General features: G+C 44.4%; 1 protein-coding gene across 3 annotated transcripts in view; it reads left to right on the top strand.

Annotated features, from left to right (window-relative positions):
- Window positions 1-22,653, top strand: part of PRKCQ (protein kinase C theta) — a 45,645-nt gene that overhangs the window by 15,787 nt on the left and 7,205 nt on the right. For all 3 annotated transcript variants that reach the window (XM_075024615.1, XM_075024614.1, XM_075024616.1), the window contains 5 exons: window positions 1,728-1,903; window positions 4,405-4,578; window positions 13,877-13,968; window positions 16,330-16,392; window positions 19,459-19,597. In XM_075024615.1, coding sequence (XP_074880716.1) covers window positions 1,728-1,903; window positions 4,405-4,578; window positions 13,877-13,968; window positions 16,330-16,392; window positions 19,459-19,597 — 644 coding nt within the window. The remainder of the gene's footprint in view (window positions 1-1,727; window positions 1,904-4,404; window positions 4,579-13,876; window positions 13,969-16,329; window positions 16,393-19,458; window positions 19,598-22,653) is intronic.

The following is a 22,653-nucleotide window of genomic DNA, read 5'->3' as shown; positions in this document are numbered from 1 at the left end:
CATGAGACACCAACTGCCACTCATTCAGCTAATCCTTAAACTCTCTTTCTGACTCCGTACTTGAGCATATCTCATACCTCCACTGGCAATAATATGTTTATTCCCTTCTTGGGAGTCATAGACTGTAAAATGTAAGAACTTTAAAGAGAAACCAAGATCTGAACAGGAGATTGGGAGTCCTTCTGATCACTATGGCTAATTATCTTTCCAATTTCATATTTTTGGGTGGAGGTTGACATCCAATACCTTTGAAAATCATTGACACGTCCCCACTTCATTCACCCAGGAGCTGATCTAGGTGTCACAGCCCTCTGTCTACGAGGGCAGGAATTTAGGAGGGTGAATGAGAGATCAGGGAGCACTGTTGATGAACAGACCTTGGACAAAGCTACCAGGGGCTCAGTGACCTAAAACAAAAATTAGTCTCCTGGGGAGATCCTTTGTTTGTCTGCTTTGTGCTTGAGTCACAGAACTCTGGATATTAGGAGCAAAAACATCACCATCTTTCTTTAGACCCATGTGGCCCACGTAAAAGATCATTTCAGGATCGTGGTGCCCCTCCAAGCACTGTACTGTAACTGCAGCAGGCCTATCATGGCACTGACACAATGGTTTTTTGCTTCCCACGAGCTTTAAAATGTATCTACCAGAAAGGGGAGGGAGAAAAAGAAGAGTACAAGTGAATCAGTACTTAAACCTCGCAAGGACTGAGACAGTGGGTCCTCAGCTCCAGCCCTAACCAAAGGTTAAGCTGAGAGCCCAGGCCCACCATCATTTACTTTCTCAATGCAAGTTAATACTGCTCTGTGTGGGGAAAATATCCTGGAAACTGGACCTAGAGCAAAATGTCAGAAACCACCAGTTAAAGCACGGCAGAGCCACATCATACCAGTTTGATACTGTGCAGCACCAGGCTACTGAGCCTCAAAGGCTGGTTTTGGTACCATCTCAGCTAAGGGCACAGTGCCCTTTGGCCCCCAAAGGGAAATAAATGATGTCCCCATTTGTGCTTATTTTCTTTCTTTTCTACAAGTAGAACTGGCTATGCTGATGTGAATCAGTAAAGCCTCAAATGGTTTCAGATCTGGTTTACCCGTGAGTCTGTTTGTCAGCTGAGTAGTGTTCTTGCTGTTCAGCAATTTAGGACAGTACAGCAAATGTGCACTTGAGTACATGGGATAAATCCAGTAAGGGACAGAATCTCTTAATCTCACATACGTCCAAGTGAATGGAGTACTGAAGAAACTCTGAGTAGTTCCACTCCAGAACAGCTGGAGTACTCTCGCAGAGCTTCCCATCCAGAGCAGGGACCCAATATGAAAATGCTGTCCCATCTTTTCGCATGCTAGCTTTGCCAAGGGTCTTGAGAAGGCCTCGAAAAAATGGGATCACATCATAACGGCGACCAGCAAGAAGGAATGAAGAACGCAAGTGGCCAGAAATTAAGGGTTTGGTCATGTTTTGTTGCCATAAAACAGAAAGACAGATGAAGGAGTTTATAAAGTGGGAGTAATGCCACTGAAGAAGGTGGAGTTACACTGGAGTAAAATTTCCTCTGGCGAGAAAGCAATGTGGGAGCAGAACAAATCTACGTAGTAGATGTGGCCACCACATTTCCATTTATTTGAAATACCCTTTTAAAACTCTAAACACAATACCTGTAAGTGTTCTGGGCATTTTCTGCTCATTCCCAGGGGTTTATTTGAATCCTTTGATGTGTGTTGCAGAGCCACAGGGCATCTCCTGGGAGACTCCGGTGGAGGGCACAGTGAAGGGGGAGGCTCTAATAGAGTCGGACTTGGGAGACCAACCCCAGGAGCGGGAAGAGCACCAAGTGCAGCTAAAACTAACCATCGAAGATTTTGTCCTGCACAAGATGCTGGGGAAGGGCAGTTTTGGCAAGGTAAGCATCAGGGCACTAGACACCACTGCATAGGTCTGCTTATTGCTTATTATGGCACCAAATAGCATGTGGTTTGAAAGCCACTTAGGAAAAACATCTCCAAGCCCTCCAAGAAACCTTGCTCTGGCGTGGCTGAGTCTTGAAGTCGGTCTTCTCCTTGCCTAAGACAAAGATCTTCCTTGCCCTTCCCTCTGCGCCATTAGTTTGCTGTCTCATGAGTGCCCATGACAGGAGAGGAAAGCAGCCAAGTAAAGCTGCAGCTTCCCCTTCTGTGCAGGTTGACGGGGCCTGGGTGTCCACAGAGAGCTGGTGGGAAAGATCTCTGTGCTGTTCCCCTTCGTGGAGCTACTCCTGCCAACTTAGCTGAGCAAGCTCGGAGGGAGGCGGAAGCATTAGCTGAAAAGTTGAGCGTGGATCACCTCCCCTCTCCAGAGCAGCAGGTCCCCAGCTGGGAATGCTAACTGCTCTTTCCCAGCTCCTATCTGTGCTGGAGCGTAAAGCATATTTTGCAATAGCCAAGAGTTTGTGCTTTTGAAACAAGAACCACCTGTTTTCAGTGGATTCATTAATCTTGATGAATTGTGGATAGTTCCTCCTTCTTGCAGATGTCCCCTGGAACATGGGGGACTCGTTATTTGGTGCCAGCGCAGAGCTGCATGAAGCAATTTCAGAGGAACTCACTATTGTATTTTCACAGCCAATAAGGAGAATGAGTATCGTTATGCATAGCATTGCTCAGATCCCACATCTTTCCAAGGTGGAAACTGTGGCTTAAAGAAGGGCTGCTTTTTGCCTGCTAAGTGAGCTGAAGCAATTGCTGCAGCCAATTCTTAAACTGGTGAAATATTTGCTGTGTTGGCTTTCCATACTTGAAAATACTTGGCATGTCTACAGCTTGCATGGGAAGCAGAGCTGAGACATCTGAGTTAGAGCTAAGCCGGAATAACCCAAATGCCACAGCCAGACTAACCTGGACTTAAGAGCATAGATGTCACAGAAACATTTATGTTGGAAGGAAGGGACCTCTGGAGGTCATCTGATCCAACCTGCTGCTCGAAACAGGTCTAATCAGATGAGGTTGCTCAGGGGTTTGTCTAGTCAAGTCTTGAATACTTCCACTGAAGCAGATTCTGTACCGTACTTCAGCCATCTGTGTTAACATGGACTCTCCAAGCCTGCAAGCGTCTGCATCTCTCTGCGGCGCACCACGTGGGTGTGGAGAGGATGGGCTATTTCATGCCCTTCTGCGACAAACATCACCCACAAGTTTCCTGTGTAGGTGTTGCTCCTGGTGCCCTTACTTATTTGGAGCGAGATTCACTTCCCCATAGAGGGGACGGGGTGTGCAGATCTCCGTGCCTGAGGGGTCTCTCCAGCTCTGCATGGACCAGGGAGGTTGAGGGCCAGACCCATGAGGAAGCCCCCTCTACATGATGTCTAGCATTGCCTACCTGCACCTTGGAAGTCACAGCACAAGTCACAAATGTACTGCGTTCCCCAGTTTCCCCAAAAGAACAGTGCCCTGCACAAAAACGGGGGTAAAAAAGGGTGCCTGCAGCATCAGCACTGTTAGCATTTCTGGTCATTCACGGCAGAGACAGAGGGAGGCTCTAGGCTCTACTCTCTGTCTAGTGCCACAAAGTGAAATGCAGCAGTAGCCAAAAGGGTAAATAAAACTTTTGTCAGGGCTAAAACATGTCTGAGCTTACTCAGTAAATAGTGTCTGGTAGAGAACTTCAAAGACCTCTTTGATGAATCTTACGTGTTTATTCAGTCTATGGGAAACACTGTGACAGGCTGTTAGCGTAAAGGTCGGGACTGGCAGTGCCTTCCAGCGGAGACTTCTTTGCTCTCTGGTCTCTAGAAAACCCTTCTCTGCTGCTCCGTGTCTCATTTTCCCTGCCCATAAAAATAGACAGAGGTCCTAACTCCTCTGGGATGTGTTTTGCTATTCTTACAGAAGTCCTGCAGAAGCACAGGGGACCCAGCCTGTTTGCTCAGGCCTCCCGCTAACTGGGAGGAAGGGGAGAAAGTCACATCTGATATAGATCAGTCTGACTGCTGGTGGACATGGTCTAACACCTGCTGAGGATCTGGTGCAGGGCGTTTGCTTTTCACATGTTGACAAAGCAATATGCTATGTTTTGTTATTTGAAGTCAGAAAACAGGAAATGTACCTCATGAGCATTTGCATAAAGATGGTTTCTGTTATCCGAAGTATTTGGCTCTCTGACACGTCTTGTCCACACAGGCAAGTAGTCCCTGCTCTTGTAAGCGTCCAGACCTTCTCATCCTTCCCCGGGGTTCATAAAACTATTCTGGTTGTGGGGAACAAACTCGAAGTCTACAAAGTCTTAATGGCAGAATTGGGCCTTAAACATCAGCTTTTTCGAGGTCTACCCTAGTGAATTCCCCAGAGCCCAGCTCCCATCCTCACGTGGCTGTGTTGCCAGCTCTGAGAGAAGAGCATCCCTCTTTCTGAGCAGCTGTTTCCACCCTAGGTGTTCCTCGCCGAGCTGAAGAGCACAGACCAGTATTTCGCTGTGAAAGCCCTGAAGAAGGATGTGGTGCTGATGGATGATGACGTTGAATGTACGATGGTGGAGAAGAGAGTCCTCTCCTTAGCTTGGGAGCACCCGTTCCTGACTCACGTCTTCTGTACGTTCCAGACCAAGGTAAGACAAGGATCTGTCACCTTCCTCCAGGGACTGAGCAGGCTTTGCTGAGATATGGATACTTGGTGAAGTACTTAAGCCTGCTAGATGTTAGGGAATAGCTTGGACATGGGGTAGTGCTAAGGGAAGGGATCTTCACGTTGACCACTTGGGAAGTGGCTCCAGAAACTTCATCTACCTTCCCCACATTAACCTGGGGGGTGCATTTGAGGATTATGGCATCCAAGACTGATTGTGGTGGCTATGCACAGACCCGCTTATTAAAATCTGCGTCCTGGTACCCTGGGCTGAGGGTGTGCAAAGGCCACATCCACAGCCAGGGTGCAGATGTGCCCACAGTGGTGTTATCTGAACCTCTTGGACCATGAAGCAGTACCTTTATGCTGCAGGGACTAGCCTATATCAGAGCTAACGCAAAAAAACTCTGTAAAGAATAAACATGCTCTCGTTCACTTTAGGAATTTTTTTTTCCCCCCAGTTACTGTTAAATTGCATCACTCTTCCTAATTCATGCAGGACCACTGGTGGTGAAGGCTGCAGTTCAGAGGCGCAGCACAAAGCATCTTCACCTGAAACCCTGCTTAGGACTCCAGTCCAAAACTGAAGTGACATTTAAGTAACGTATAAATCTTCAAGGACCTACATGGCAACAAATCACCAACTGATTAGCTTTCCAGAGCCTTTTCTCCAGCCACAGCCAATCATCTTAACACTAAAGCACACACAAGGCATAGGAAAAAAAATGATGGAAGGAAATTTGAGAGATTGTCTTGTCTGTCCAACCTACTCAAACCACTCCTGAGAGATTCTTGCTATCCCTGAGCTCAAATTCAGAGCAACTTCACTCTCTCAAGGCTGCTTGTTCAGGGTTTTGTTAGGATGCTCCCAGTCCCTGCTCAGTCCCAGAATTTAAGGACACAAAACACTGCTGGGTGTGAGGTTAGGGCCTGCTCAGCAAGAGGCTCCCTGCTTCTGCAGGGTCAGGAGAAAGAAATATAACCTCTGCGGTATATCCCAGTCGCCCGTGGGATGTAGCACCTGTTTAAAGACAGATTAAATTTATAACAGGGAACGTTTGGGAACTGCCATAGGCAATGTGACACTGAGCCCAGGCATTTGTGTTTAACCCCTTTGGGACTGTCAGTTAGGACAGCGCGTCCTGGGGATGGATCCTTGCCTGGAGAGGAAAAGATTAATTCTCTTTTTTGGGGGCTAGTTTTCAGAGGAAAATATAAGTGACCCAACTCCAAAAGCAAAGAAAATCAAGACTTAATTAAAATGACAAGATTTTCACAACAGTCAGCTCTGCGAGGGAATTTATACTTCAGGGAGAGCTGCTTGTGCTGTCTGTAAGTCCAGGGGCCCAAGGGCAGGTTGACTGATGCCAGCGGTTGACTTGCATACAGCAGCAGAACCGCCTTGTCCGTGGTCCAGCCTGGTCCAGCCCTGGTCTAGGTCAGGTTCAGGATGGATCCAGTGGCAGTCTGCAGCTCTGGTTTCAGGCAGTGCACGCATACAAGTGTCTGCTTCCCTCATGAGACGACAACAAAAAGATGACCAGACCAAATGGAGTCATGGCAGGAGCCAGATTGGGTTTACTGGTCATTTAGTGAGGGGACTGTGCTTCCAGCTGTGGCTGAGGCAAGGAAAACCTGCAGGATGGAAAAGCAATGAGTGCCTACAAAAACCATGGGTGCCACGCTCAAAAATCCAAGCGATCTTTTCCTACACTCTCTTATGGGTGGCATCATAGTATTGTCCTCCTGACGCATAGAAAGCATCTCCATCCATCTCATCCCAAGTCAACATTGCCACTTTAATGTTATTTGGTCTTTCCGTTTTGCCCTCAAGTTCCCAGATAGAGAAGCCGGAATGTGGCTGCCCTGGCCAAAGCCGCTCTGGGCGGTGATTGATTTCTAGCTTATGTTTTTCTCCTCTGACCTTTGGAAGCCAAACAGCGATCACGCAACACGTGAAAGTCATTCAGAGCAGGAGAGCTGTGACATGCCTTGGGCAGTCTTTCACAGCTCAAAGGACAGCATGGTTCAGTCATAATATCTTTTGGAGCAATCATTTTAGAAGCCAGGGCTCTGCTGTGTAGTCCCTCTCTGGACATTAATATTGACAATTTGAATTTTCAATTGAAAAATTGATTTTTTTTTTTTTTTGAGGTTTCACTGGATAGATAAGTAGTTTCAAACAGAAATGCATGTGTCAATATGTTCTGAATCCCTGATGCTTTGAATACTGAGGTTTCTGAGCTGCTTCAGGTACTGAGTGCTTCTGCAGAGAACAGTAAAACCAGGAATATTCCTACACTGAAACAAGAACCTCAGTAGTCCCCATGTCTCCAGAGGGAAAAAAAAGTCATATAATCTGGTGACAGTTCTCTGAGCTCTGGGATGAGTTTCTTCCTGGCCTCAACCCAGGTAATCAGTGAATGCTGAAATATATAAAGCTTGACAGCCCTTCAGACAGGTTTTTGTAGGCACCAGGCCCCTAATGCTCCTTTTTATTCCTGCGGAGGCTGAACAATCAGTGCTTTCGAAACTCAGAATACTTGTCATGTGTTGCTACATGAGCATAAATTCATGCACATGGGGTTTTTTTCCCAATCTGTTTTTGAACTTGACTGTTTTATTTTACTGCAGTAATCTTTGTATCCAGATATTCAGCTGACATAATTATATGGTGTGAATTTTAACAACAAGCTCAGAGAGCTATTCTGTTGTATTATGTTTAAAGGGACACTGTTATGTTAAAGAGGAGGAAAAACATGTTTATAATTCCATGAAAACCCAAAATCAGTAATGCCAAAACAGTGACTAGCATCCGAGTGCTTATGTTTTATTCTTCTTTTTGCATTTCACTGATCTTCTGTGATAAAAATAGGCTTTGCCTTTTCGAAAGTCATTTTTGTTTCTAACTGTTTCTTTGCTTCATTGACCAAGTTTTTATTCACACCTTTTACCTAAATTCAAATTAAGTCTTGAGGCATTTTGGCTTGTAGCACAAAATAGCAACACAGAAGACTATCTCAACTCAAAAGAGAAGTAATCTTTATTGCAATTTAAAAGCAAATGTTACAGTAACTTTTTTTTCTGCTTTACTAATATATTATATCTTTTCAAAGTCCTGGTGGTGAGCCATTTTCACATGCTCTGTTATTTTAATATGCTTAATACTGACTTCCGAAATCTCTTACATTGGCAGGAAGGAAAAAAGGATTGTAAATAAGGAGTATGATCCTAATTGAAAAATTCTTAGGCTCTGAGGTGTTTTCCACGAGTATTTTCAGGAAATTTCTCATTAAAATATCTCCTCCAAGGAAACTGCAATTCCTGCAAAATTTTTTGAAAGGCAATTTCAGTTTTCATCTATCTTTGCCTTGCTGTCAGAGGGACAGGGCTGAATTATTTGACCTGAATCAGAGCGTGTGGGTTGGCACACATGCGTCTCACACCCATTTGACGTTCGGCTCCGCTGCCTGGTTGTGCCAAGGACCTTCTGAGCAGCCCTGGATCGGGCCCACATTCCCTCCCCGGGCAGTGCAGGATCCTCTCTGACCACAGCGCGGCTGCAGGGTGCCCGTGCATTGCAGGAGAAGTCACCCTGCAGGGTGGCGAGGTTGCAAGCCTTGACTTCCAGCACTGCTGAACCACCGAAGCACAACAAAGTATTGGGCGGACTAAACCAAACACAGTGCGCTGGTCACAAAATGAGCATCCGAATTTTGGCGTTGACCAGGAAGGAAGGCTAAAGAAGAGAGCATAGGGCAATATAGTGATTTTTCCCTTGTATAAACCATCTTTTTCCCTTGTACAAACCATCCCATGCCTTAGCGTTCAGCCATTTGGGAAACACAATCTTGAAGCTACAAGGTTTCTAAGTCTCCATCCTCCTAGTGTTTTTGGGGGGGATACATCAGCCTGGAAACATCTGATTCAAGGCTACTTGGCCAAATTTGAACCAGCTGATGGGAAAGTTGGGGAAGAATTGGGAATTTTAGGGAGGCTTTGAGGATTTTGCCTCTTGCAACCAGCAGGCAGGAAAACTGGCAAGGTCTTATTCAGTCCTGGCCAAAATTTCAACATGGTTCAGTAGAAATAGCAGCGTCTCAGCAGAGCTTTGGGATTTCAACAAGGTTCTGCCAGAGAAGGTGTGAGCAGCTGTAATTATAACATCAAAAATATGAAGTCTTTACAAGACATTTCTAGGTGGTGTCAGCCCATGTGGTGTGAACAGGTGGAGGGTATTGGCAAGGAAAACAGAGGCCCAGCTCACAAGCATGGTATTTTAAATGATAGATGATCGACATATTCAATACACATATTCTAATTTGCTTTTCTGTTGTCCAGCTCTGAGAAAAATCAACTCAAAATGCATTCAGCTTTGCCTGGGATTTCTAGAAGTCTGCAGTGTAGCTGCTCAGTTCTTTGGCCTGAAAAAAGTTGACTTCTTAAAATAAAAACATCAGGTTTTCCCCTATTTTTCAGCTGATACAATGTTTAGGCTTCATAAAGTTGACCACTTTTTGTTTAGTTTTTGGCCTGGCAATTTTTTTTATCCTCTAATATTTACAGAAGTTTTCATCCAGCCTTGAGAAAATTAGTCTTTTTCCAAGATCCCACCCAATACTGGTAGGGGAAGCCACTTTCTGGGGCTGAGAGTAACTCAGTTTACCACTGTGAGTTTACCACTCTGCCTGCTCTGAGCTGTGAGGAAGGGTCCTAGGACCCCAGAACTCAAGTGAAATGAGCTATTGACAGCCATGTCTGCACTTTTATGTATACATATGTATTTTTATACATGTGTATAAATATATTCATATGCTTTGTACCAAGTAGATGGGCACACAAAGCTAAGCATCCCAAATGAGCAGTTTAACATGCAGTCAAAAATGCTGACAGTGCAAAGATTAGAACGAAAAATAAAGCGTGAGATCGGGGACTGGACTGAATTATTTGACAGCTGTAAGAAATGCTGCCATCTCCAGAAGATAAACTGATATTACACAAGGCGGGGGGGGAGTCTTTAAACCATAGAACAAAATTAAACCTGGGCTTGCTTTAATCTGTTACACACGGGCTTTGCTCATCCCCAGATGGTGCAAATAGCAACGTTAATACCTCGAATGGTCCCCTACTAGCAAGGAGTGATCCTGCGTTAGCTGTTCCTCGTGGGAGCAGACACAGCGAGGAGTGTGTGCGTTCCTTGCTTTCCCACTGGATGGGATGCTGTGATGGGGCTGCAACACTCAGTGGGTGGTGTGGTGGAGAAAACGTGAGAGGCCTTTGGCCCCATCTATCCCATGAAATAAAATAGATCTGAAGCACGGATGAGCACTCAGACTGGACCGAGTTTTGTCTCACATTTTGTGAGACAAGAATCAGCTGCAGGAATTGCACGGTGTTAAACCTTTCGCTTGGCAAGGGCCAACCTAATTCAATGGGTGTGCAGTAGGGTTAGGTCACTTAATCTGCATTGAGGAGCCTTCTCCACCTGCAGATGTTTTTTAGGGTAATTGCTCTAAATAAGGGTAAAGCCATACTATCCTGCAGCATTAATTATTCTGATATTCATCCTCCTGGAAGCCCTGGGAAGAAGAATTTTTGCTCTTCAGTAAATGGTGTTAAATTGTGTATTTGTATGTATACAAGTGCTTTCAAATGCGAAGAAAACAAAATCTGAAAATCTCTGCAGAAAAATGCTCTGGAGGGCTTCCAGCTGGTTTGAGAATTTTAAGAGCCTGTTATAGGATGTACCTTCAAAAGATCAATTTAAATACTGCCTGCTTTATACTCATTGTTTATAAAGTTGAAAGCATCTCTGATAGTGACTATTCATTCTCACAGCAGTTGCAGGCAGAACAGAAGCAGGTTGGTTTAACCCCATCCCTGCCATGTCCTGGAGAGGCAGAGGGAGCAGGTGCCTCCGCAGAGAGGAGCTGAGCTCAGCCCAGGCACTGAGGGACTGATGGGGCAAGAAATCGAATTCTTGCAGTAATCGGGATTGACCCGACTAGGGAACCCTGGTATTTTGTGTGCAGGATGCATACCTGTACCTGTCTGACTGTGTGTTGTACAACGTCATGTTGATACTTCTGTCTGCTGTAGGAGCAGCATCTCATCCTCCCGCAGAGGGGCTTGTCACGTTCCCTCTGCTGCAATGGAGAAAGCCCCTGGAAGATGATCTAGACGTAGGGAATGGCTATTATATGGATGTCCTCAAGACAACTAGTGCCAACTATCCTGGGGCAGTGTCCATCACTGAGTGCAGGAAATGCCTTTACAGTCCTCCTTGAGCTCTGTGGTTGTAAAAGATGACCCCGAACTCTGCCATGAGACCAGACTTGTTCTGTTCCGTTGTGTGAGTCTGGACCCGTGACCAGAAGTTTGGCTCGAGCGTTTGCTACCCGAGGATGCTCTCACATGCGGTCAGCAAGTCGTCTGTCATCTGTCTGCAGGGCAGACGGGCAGGGTGAAGGTGCGGGGCTCTTCCCAAGCCTCCTTCAGAGCTCTGTAGGTCTCGGCACTGAGGAACAGCATTCCTGGATTTTTGCTTAACATCCCTGAGCTAGGACCATTGCAGGGGATAAAGGCATGACAAAGTCACGCCATCCCAGCTGCCACGTCTTGAGAAATACCCGCTTAACCTACTCTCGCCTGCTCCAGGTACCGACAGACTTCAGAGCCTGGCAGTAGCAGACAGGAGCCATCAGATAACTTTCCCAGGACAAGAGGAAGTGTAGGTTGGAGCCTGTCTGCAAACATGTCCTCCGTGACGTTCTAACCTTTTAATGTCTAGCACACTGTTGAATTTTTGGTGATTTCAAGCACGGGTTTTGCCACTTCTCATTTTTAACGGGTACTGTGGCTGTGTAGATCTCAGGCTTGGAAGCTGTCTCCTATAATTCATTGCAGCTTGCACTGCTTAGTTACATCTTGCTACTCATAATTATGTACTTAGGGCTGATCTCAAGCAATTTTTCTCCATGGGCTGTTCCAGACAACTGACCTTTGTAAGAAGCAAAGGGAACTTCCAAGTCTTGGAGCAGAAAACTCAGAGTGATGCCATCTTTCTTTTCAAGAGTATTTCTGTACCACTCTGTAGCACCTGGTAGACAATGAACTTCAGTATTAATCATGCCTAAGTCAAGTTTGTAGTCTTCAGCTTCATAGCTTTAGACAGTTGAGCAACTGAGTGCATATAATGATCTTTGGATGCCAATTAATCTGAGGGGTTGTCCACCTTTTCTTTCCTCAGATGGCAGAAGGATGCTGCCAAAGTCCCCAGTTTCAAGTTAGAGTCCCCAGTTCAATTAAACAGGTCCATCAGATGGTTGCTCAAATCCACGAGCAAGCAGAGCACGACTGCTAAATAAACGTGGACTTCAAGTTATGCTTAAAGGTGTGTGATAAGGTGTAGCCCAACTCAGTGGACTTTTCAGGGAAACCAAGGGGTTTTCTCCTTCCCAGTCCACTGAAGCTGAGTCTGGCCCATGTGAAGACCCAGGAGTTTTCTTCTGCCGCAGTGTGATACGTGCGGCTGCGGGTCTGTTGTTAACTAAACCTCATCACATCCCTGTGCACCTTCACAAAGAGCATCTGTTCAAGTGTTTTCCTGAGCGGGCTCCTGAGCTCACATTGCTTCCAAGATCTACGCATTTCTATACTGAATTGCCCATCTCCATTTGGCCTTCTTACTTGCTTAAACTGACTGATGCGCACAGATGTCTACAGATGCAGGACCTTCAAACTGAAAACCTGCACCCATTTGGTTTATTGGCAAAATTTGTACTCTTTCCCTGGGAGGCCAGATCTGGCCCCGTGCTTGTTGCATGACAGGTGGGGTTTCCAGCCAGACATCCATTTAAATAAGACTACTGTAATTAAAAGGATCTGGCTAAAGAAATTGCACAAATTAGAGCAGACAGCTGTTATCTGGAAGGAACAAACACTGCTGTTTTTTTAAATAGTCAGATCTTGGCTTGCTGCCAGAGATGCTTACATTAGATCTTATGGATAAAAATCTGCCTTTGACTGTTAAAAATATAAGTGAAAAGAACTCTTATTTCCCCTCCCCCAAAAAACTGATGGGCAATACGCGACAAAGGGAAGATATTCATAAACTTTAACATAGCCTGGAGGTGACTAACTTCAGATATGTACACATCAGAGAGAGGCTTCTGAGAAAAAAAAAAAAGTACTGCGTCCATTTTATTTTATCCATGCATTTATGCACAAAAGCCGAGATTCCTGAAACAGAAGTTTAAATTGGGAGCATAACTTATTGCACAGATCCTCTTCTTGCAGAAAAAGGCACCTGTCCTGCTTTGTAGGTGCAATTCAGTGTGGAAGGAATCGGTCTGAATCAGCCTCTAGCTTCTGGTGGGGGCTGGTGGTGAAGTTATGGCTCACGAAGCAGCAAGTGGATCAATGTGGTGTACATCAAGGTTTGGAAAGGAAACTTTGATGATCTGTTCTGCTCTTTATTCAATACAGAGATTCCCCCCATCTTCCTGCGTACCAGGAGGAGAGTTTTCCACTGCCTTCATAGAATGGCTGATGGTTGCATGCAACTGGGGACAAAGACTGGATCTTTTTTCTGGTCTTCTCTAACATGCAAGCACTCAATGGGCATCCAGAAATATGACTAATTTATGAATCTTCCCCCTAGCAAGTTACGTCCTACCTTATTTAATAGAGCAGCTCCTAGGCTTAAAATCAAGCATGTGCTTAGAAGAGGTTGCAGCACCCGGCCAGTGTCTCTGCTAACTTGAAAAGATCGGACCCATGTGCGTCCACGAAAGATGTGCAGCAATGCAGGTAACACCAGCTTGAGATCACTCCACTGGCTGGATAATACACTGGGAACCAGAGGAGACCTGGGATTTACTTCTGCCTCTTCCACTAGTCCCCCAGGAAGCTTGTCCATCTGTCCTTCTGTTATGCAGGCACTGTAGAATTACTCATCCCCTTCTACTGAGCCTTGAGGTCTGCTGGTAAAAATCAATTGCACCAGCTGGTTATTAAGTGGATTTGCAATGTTTGCTAATGCTGTTTATATAAATCAGGGCAGAGGGGGTGAGTATGGACTTGGAAAACAAAGAGGAGAAATGAGGAATCTGAAAAAGAAACTGCTTTCTTTCCAAAACCCTCACTGTAATCTTTTCCTTCCTCTTTTTGAGTGCTTTCTGGGCTGGTTTTTGGCTTGGGTTTTTTTTTTGTTTTTTTTTTTTTTTTACTTTTCTCTCACCCTTCCCCACCCCTTATTGTCACCTTGTCTCATTTTCTAGGAAAACCTCTTTTTTGTGATGGAATACCTCAATGGAGGAGACCTCATGTTCCATATACAGAGTTGTCATAAGTTCGACCTTCCCAGAGCAACGTAAGATGTTATTATTACTTTTTGGCTTGCAGATCGCACACATGGTAGAAGCAAAGGCAGCAGCTGCAGACACCAGAGATCTTGATTTTATTCCCACCTCTGCCACTGTCCTGTAGAGGAAACCTTGGGCAAATCATTTGACCTCTCTGCACCTTACCCAAGGGCAAAGTGGGGATAATGCCTGTGCTGGAAGCAGAATCACTCTCTAGCCCAGCTCTCTCCAAACTGAACAAAACAGACATCAGCCCAACTCAATGATGGACTTGAAGCAAGTCACTTCCTCTCCCTGTCCTCTTTCCCCTCCCACAGAAGGCTTTTTAAAGCCCATCCCCGCAGCTGATTTTGGTCAGACGTGACCTTGCTTTGCATTCTTGGTCAACCAGGGAAGCTATTTCTGTCTGGAAGCATTACAGATGCTGCTACACCCTCGTCAGCATTGCCTCTGCCTGCAGGCTTATCCTTTAGCCTGCAAACCAGGGACCTCCTTCTAGCCTGTGACCTGGCTCCCGTATTTTGTGCTAACTCAACATAGTCCCACAAACATTTGTTCAGAGCCGAGAGCTGAGCTGGATAGAAGCTGTCCCTTAAGCTGCCCTGCTTGCTGAATTAGTCCCCTTCCCAGGACTGAAGTCCCTGAAACAGAGAGAGGCTCCAGAGGGGCCATTCAACCCAGCTGAGAACTTTCCTCTGGAAGTGCCTCCACTGTCTATAAACAGCCCCAAGCACACCTAAGATCTTATTTATTACATGGCCCATGGATGAGGGTCATATTAAAGCAACCTACAGGTGTCTGCTGTGGATTACAGCAGCCCTGGGGTTGCTCTTTGTTGCACTCATTGAGTTCTTGCTCAGCCCATAACTGGAGGCCCCAATAACGACATCGTGGACCCAACCTCCACCGCAGATTTATCGCCGTCAGAGAAATCCCACAGATGCATTTTCAGCCATCTGTGGAACCAAATATCTTGTTCTTTACAACACTGGGTGGCCTGTAGCCAAGCTGCAGGATGTGCACAAGCTGAGGTTCCTGGTCCAGCGATCAGAGGTGAAGCTGTTGTTTGTTAGAAGTAATGAGATTTTCCCTTTTTTCCTTTTAAGGTTTGGGGGAGGGGGGGTGAAGAGAGAAAACCTATCAAAAGTGCAAAAGGTAAATTTAAATAAAAAATTAATACACCATCAGGGAGTTAAAAATTTATTTCACTTTGATTAAAGTAAATAGATGAATTAGAATAAATGAAAGGTGCTTTTAATCCTTCTGTGAGTAAAAGGTATTTTAAAAGTCAATATTGAAACTACTATCGGAATTAATTTTTATTTAATAATTAAAAAAAAAATCAGCAAACCCTCATTTATATCAGAGTTTAATTTGATTATTTATTCGAAAGCATTTAAATGTTCAGAATTAAGGGCCAATGCATTGAAGACTGAGGGAGCAGAGCTGTGCAAGACCAGAGGGGCTTACGATCCTGCAGCTACATTCTCTTCTGGGAGAGCACTCTCATTGTGAATGGTGCTTCAGCCTTATGCTGCCTCTTTCCAGCAGAACGTGGTGGTGTCCTTTAGGCAGAACTGTGTTGAGAGCAAAGATCTCAAACTCGAAAAGACTCCAGAGAAACGCCACTGAGCTGCTAGCTAGTTCATATCTTGGGGAAAATTTCAAAATCAAGGCATAAATCTGAGCAGTGGTCTGTTTGACCAGCCAAGGAGACTGTCTGTGGTCCCCAAACCCCGATGCCCAACTGCCTGTCCCCTCGCTGGGACGGCTCCACTCTTTTTGCAGCAGCTACCGAACATGGCAAATTATAGCTGCTCTTTTGAGGTCTGAGGCATTAACTGTAATTTGCAGTTTGCAGTCTGGCGCATCACTGTAAATTATTGATTTGCTTTAAATCTGTAAATAAGGGAGAGGCACGCATCCCAGCCGGTCTGCCTTCTTTGCGACAGGGACCGTATCTTGAGGTGAGGCAGGGTAGGCAGTAGGAGCTGGGTGATGGTTTTTTTGCTCCACAGCTGATCTGCAGACATCCTTGGGCACTGAAGGACATGTCCTCAGGGTCAGTCACATATAAAAAAAAAATAATGCAGCTAGCCATGCAGCGTGGCTTCCAAATCCCTGAAGATGAGTAGGCTCCAAATCCCTGCCGTTTCGCAAAGTGGGAGTTGGGCTGCTAGCCATGTGGCTTGCTTTTTTGGGAATCTCACATCATCCATCAGTTACCTGTAAGACTCAGTTACCCCAGGCCTTCTGGGAACTTAAGGAAATTTTGGCCTCTGTGGAGACAAAGTTTCCATCTTTTGGGGTCTAGTTGAAAGTGCCGTTCTAACTTGCATCCGTTCTAACTTGCACCTTCTGTCACTCAGGTTTTATGCTGCTGAAATCATATGCGGGCTCCAGTTCCTCCATTCCAAGGGCATAATATACAGGTAATTTTACTGTACAGTATCTAATATGCTAAACCTTTTCTGCTTTCCCTGCAAGCACTAATGGTAACCGAGAGACTGTTGCTTGGATATACTTACTGGTATTGCATTTCAATGCAGATTTCCTTTTTACAGCGTCTGGCTGTTTTATTTGGAAGAGATAGTGTAGAAAAGGCAGTTTTGAGACGTTTTTAAGAATCCAGTCCTATTTCAGTTAACATTAAAACAAGCCCTTTGATGCATTACACTCAGTCGTTCATACAGCACCCAGCATAGGCACCCAGTTTAAGCTTTCCATGTATGAGGGTATATTGTGCTTTAGACCTATATAAAAGGACAGAGACAAGATGGGAGCAAGAAGGGCTGCAGAAATCAGGCCACAGTCTGCTTTCCCATGACCAAAAGGAGGAACTGAATTTCTGGGGAGCTCTAGTCCAGCTCATTTTCATGGAAAAGTTAGTTACTACATTGCAGCTTTCTGTAAAAGCAGGAAGCAAATAGCTTGTCACAAACAAATGAGAAAGCTCACTAAAGCAACAGTGTTTGCTGAAACCAAAATGAGCTTATTTCAATGTTTGCCATGTAGTGTGAACGTTAGAACAAATGCTAAAAGTGAATGGCTTGTTTACAATCCACTCTCCCATTAAAATGCAAGCTTTGGTTCATATAAACTCTCCTTATTATTAATTACTAGTACTCATGTGGGAGCCATTTATAGTCTTTATTGACCAATGATGGTGACTGAGTAAACATGGGATCAATATCAATGACATAAAGCTAAGATGATCTCTGGGGTCTCAGCAAGTTTCTGGCTCTAATTATTGTTCTGGATGACTGAAAGGAAACATTTTCTGAAGTGCCCAAATCACTTAACCATGTCTTCATTTTTACTCAGACTTCTCAGAAAAGTTGATTAAAAATATCTGCAGGATATCGTGAGTTTGTGGCAGGACTGTTAATGCTGACATTTTGTTTATAATTTACATTTTTATTTGGAATTTCTACACCAGTGGTGTGTCATGAAAGGAGAGAGAGGTTTAGAATCTGGAGCCTTGGGAGATGTAGGCAAATTGAGATAGCTAGACATCAGGGACAGGAAGAAATAGCTCATTCCCAGGAGTCTGTGCAGCATTTCTTTAGATACCAAGCTTGGAGAGAAAAGATTTAACCAGTCCTACCCCTTTTTCCTTTTTTTATTGAAGACAATGACAACGAGGTCAGTTGAGAACGCGCAGCCATCAGCATCTCAGTCAGAGCTAACTAAGCATTTAGGAAAGTGAATAGAAATCATTTTTGAAACTACATCACTTGCGATGTAGTAAGAATAATGAATCCAGCTGTTCTGTCTCATGCACCCACGTTTGGAAATGTTGGCTTAAATTTTAATGAATGAGCAGAGGCGTTTTTGGCACAAACTCCAATCCCTGAAGCCAATGAGTTTGAGACTCATCAAAATAATGAAAGCGAACTGTAGGTGATGGGTTTTTTGTTTTGCTTCGATCTACCAGATGAATAAAAGCGGTGCTGGCAGCCAGAGATTGATCTCAATGGTGTAACTAAAATAAGTCATTCCAGCTGGAAATTGTGACAACATGAGTGTCTGCCACTTGGAAGGCAAATGTCTCGGTTGTCTCTATATTTCTTTTTGATTGATGACTCCCACTTTTTCTTGGGCCATATTCTAGCAGCAATGAACAATTTCCCCATGACAATTTAGCGTGTAGACACTGGAAGGTGCCCCCACCCTGACTGGGACCTGGCTGAACCAAGACAAGGAGCTTTGCATAGAGGGAGGCTGAACAGCCATCTTTCCTGCAATTGTCGGCGATTATCTCAGGAACATCATGCATTAGAAATTACCTTCTTTGAGGGAGTCAGAGCCATTTCTGAAAAAAACCACATTGTAAAAGATTTGTCACTGGGAGGGTAGCTATATTGCAGCCTCGTGGTTAGGACTTTTGCCTGAGATGTGGAAAATATGTGTAGGCTGTGAAGCAGCAGAGGTTGGAAAAGACCAATTGTATCCTCAGCTGTGGACACAAGCAAATGTTGTGTCTGGGTGCTTTGGGAGCCCAGAGAAGGAGCAGTGAATGATAACACAGGATAGGCAGTGCAGGAACGTGGGTGCTCTGAGATCAGGTAACCCAAATTCTACCTACATCCCAGGTGAAGTGCAGCATCACTGATCCAAACATCTCCCTGAGTCATTATTTCAATGAAAAGCAAAAGCTTTAGGTAAGATATTAAAAAAATTAACAAAGAAGCCATGCCAGCCTTTCTTTCTTTCTGACTTTTTCTTTCCTTCTCTACATATTTTTCTCTACTTTCAGAGGTTGTTCCCACGTGAAGACGTCTTTGTTCTCCATCAATGGCCATGATTCATCAGCTCACTCGCTTTTATTTCCTTCTCTGTGCATTTCCTTTTATTCTCTCTCTGGGCTCTTTCCTTCCCATAGTAGCTCAGAGCCTGAAACCTCTGACAACATCTTGGCAGCTGCGTGTGAAGGGCTTTGTAAATCCCCAGGGCTCAAACAGTGCAGCCCAGCAGTGAAAAAGTGGTGGGTGTTCTGCTGATGTCTGGGATTATTCTGACCCTCCGCAAGCCATGCAGGGATTGCGGATCCTTACATCTTCCAGCATTTGTAGAGCCTGCACTGGGAGGGACATCTGGCAGCAGCTTCTGAGAGAGTACTGAGACTCCCAGAGAAGGAAAAAGTGAGCATTAGTTGGTCCCTTCTTGCTCACCTGCTCCAGGCTGTGTTAGGGCAGGAACGAAGCCCTTTTTAGCTTCGTTATTCTGCATCCTCGAAGGAGGCAGCTTTTAGAAGATGTCTTGGATAAATTCTTCTCCAGCAAATGAATCAGTGCTGGGACAGCAGGAATGAAGAAGAAGAGGGATATCAAAGTCTAAGAGAGCAGCTCCTCATTTGCCCCTCAACCTTCCTTTGTAATTGCAACATGTAGGCACTACACAGAGGCAGATAGCAAGTTAATAAGTGTAACCCGCTGAAATAACTTGTGTGGCTCTTCAACACTTTAAAGAAGGGGTTTCCTTCTCTTCCTCCACAGAGACTTGAAGCTAGACAACGTCCTCTTGGACAATGAGGGGCATATCAAAATTGCTGACTTTGGGATGTGCAAGGAGAACATGTTTGGGGATGCGAAGACAAGTACTTTCTGTGGGACTCCTGACTATATCGCTCCTGAGGTAGGTGTGGGGTCCAGGGAGGTCAGCATGCTTCTGTTGGAGAGAAAACATGTGTTAAGACATGACTGTCAGTCAGTGGTGGAGAGTGCAAAGAGTAATAACCTGCTTTTGAGTAGTTCCAGGCTAGAAACTGGATTTCAGTTTGACTCAGAGTCTGCGTTGCTGTCTGGCATTGCCTATTTTTGTGGCTAACTCATTTTTTGTGCAAATGGGCCTGGGAAGAAAGTGGTGCTTGGCTTAACCAAGTAACAGAATTCTTAATGAAAATCCAGTTTGAGCCATGGCAGGAGAAGCTCCAAGAGGTAGATCTGCAGTTCAGGGACAGAAACAGCACGAGGAATGGGAAGCATGTTCCCTAGCTAGCTAACAGTAGGCTTCTATGGCTGTACAGGCTTCTTCATAGCTGGTAGGGAGCTATGGGCACTTCTAAGGGATGATGTTCATCACAACCTGAGTGAGAAAATAGAGAAAGGTGAGACAAAATGCCCACTTGGAGGTGATTCTCCCTCCTCATTGATTAAACACCCTTTAGATAGAGAAGAGGGGCTGGATCCACTATAAAGCAGAGATTGGGGTTTACCTTCTCTCTGGGATATGCTCTGATGCTTGAATAGGGATGGCACCCATAAACTTGGACTTCTCCATTACTTAGACAGGTTCTTAGCTGGCTGCAAACACAGCCTGCATCATGAGCATCCTCCCAGAGCTGAATAAGGCACTATATGCTCTGAAAAGGCTCTGCCATGGGAGGCATAACCTTAAAACTGAGCACAGGCTTGAAGGTCTGTAAAGATAAAAAACAACCAATAGCTGCTTGTAAAAGGGATGGAGATGCTTGGAGACATAAACAAGAGAGTGGTCATACATCCTGATTTTCGCCCTCGAAATGCCAGCAGTCGGAGGAGAGGTGTTGCTGTCTGGAGGACAACTGGGACCCAACCTGCTAACTGGGCTCTGGACTACCTGCTTCTCTCTTTTGGCTATGCAAAGTGCCCGAGCATCTCACATCACTGCATGAATCCCATCCCTGGAGGACGTGCCTCCACAAGCTGCCTCCTGGTGAAGGAGGCTCTAAAACTAGAGACGATGGAGTTGTATCAGGGCCAGGATTTGCTTGAGCTGACAAGGGCAAGGCAGAGATTGTAGCTCGTGTTGACGTCCTGCTCCGTCCCCTTGACTCAGGAAAGCTGGGGCTTGCATGGAGGCAGTCTCCAAGCTCCATGCAAAAATATATCAACAGTTCCTCTTCTCCTTCTGCAGTTGATATCTACTGATACTTGGTGGAGAAAAGCTGAATCTGGCCTCTATGTGCCCATGCAATAAAACTGGGTCATCACAGACCCCAGACTCCAGCTTGCCCATAGCGAGATCCTTTGCCCTTCCCCTTATTTCTTTCTATTTTTTCCCAGACAGAGACTTGTGGGGGGATTTGGGTTTGGGGTAATTTGGTAAATTTAGATATTTTGGACCAGATGTCTTCAGAAAAGAGAAAGCTCCCTTAACCTGGTGACTTCACACAATGAGAGATCTTACTATGGAGAGGCTTTGAGTAATTAGGTGGCAAATTGAGGCCAAAGAAAACATTTTTCAGCTCAGAGAAGAACCTACGAGTCATCCATGCATCATGTCCAACATCACTCTAAAATCCATTTATTTGCCTTTCAAGATCCCATTTCCTGGTTTTAGTGTTTCCATGATGGATATTGGTACTTTCCAAATAGCTTTTAAAGCTTTTGGTATTTTCCCCTCCACTATAATTCATTGATCTTTTACTGTGCACCAAGGGCTCAATTCTGATCTAGGTTACACCACTGCTGACACAAGGGCTGATCTCTTCAAATCAATTGGATTTGTATTGCCTAAAAGCAGGTGTAAGCATGCTCTGCAATCAAGCCACAATTGTCTTTTATTCCACTTCAATATGCTTTTACTTAAAAAAAAAAAAGCTATTTTCTGATCCTAAAAAAAAATAGAGCCAAGTAATAATCCATTATCAGTGATTTTACTTCATAGAAAAGAGAAAGACTAAAATAGCTCAGAGTTTTATTTCTGCACCATCATTTATTTTAGAGATTCAATGAGTGCATATAAAGCATTTTACCTCTAAATTGAAAGCACTGCTAGAGTTTATGGATCATCTCTTCTGCCAGAGGCAGGAGCACTGGACTTTTTGTCAGTATTTCAATGCAGCTTCTAGCACTGTAATTTGTTACAGACCCAGCACCTTGGCTACAGCCGTGTAAATAAGGGGGCTTTGGGTCAGTAGACAAGCAATTTTTTTATTTTGAAAAATATTTGACCAAAAAAAAAAAAATTGCTTAACCTGAAATGAAATTGCTGAGTTTATTTATTTTTTCCAGAGAATTGCAAAGCTAATAAATCTTTTCTTTGACTGTCATAAAACATTTAATTTTAATTTCCAGACATTTTGTACTTTAAGAGGTAAAGCCTTATAAAAATAATGTGTCTTTTCAGAAGGAAAGGTTGAGATGATTTTGTTTATAAGTGATCCAGAAGAAATATATTACAGAGTCTTGCTGATTCCTTTTTTTTTTTTTTTGGCTCTGAGTGTATATATTGCATCTTATATTCAAATAGCTTTTTTTGTCCTTTTTTTATCTCCTCTTTTGGCATTTTTGGAGACAAAGGTGTTACTCATGAGCATTCTGCATCAGCTTGGGTTTAGACTTCTGTCTAAGGTCCTGTTTTGCTGATGCCACAGGTACATCAGTGGGGAATTAATCTAAAAATGAGGCATTAGATGCCACTTTATAGTGTTGTAGAAAGACAAGCATCCCAGAAGACAAGTCATCCCTCCCTATCTTAGGTGTGTAAGTCAGTTAAATTGCCATTTTCCCTCCATCAACTATGGAAAGACTCTGGATAACTGAATTAATAAGACACATAACTTTTAGGCAATAAGATGAATCTGGGCCCAAGGGGCAATTTACAAGCAATGAAGCCAAGGTATGAAAACAGTCAAGAAATTACTCACCTACTTCCACTGTAGCTCAGAGCCAGCAGTAAAGATCACCTCTCCAAATCATAATTTTTCA

Source organism: Buteo buteo, chromosome 4 (genome assembly GCF_964188355.1).
Source record: "Buteo buteo chromosome 4, bButBut1.hap1.1, whole genome shotgun sequence".
Lineage (NCBI taxonomy): Eukaryota > Metazoa > Chordata > Aves > Accipitriformes > Accipitridae > Buteo > Buteo buteo.
Note: the sequence above shows the minus strand (reverse complement) of the source record. Positions and strands in the feature narration are given on the sequence as shown.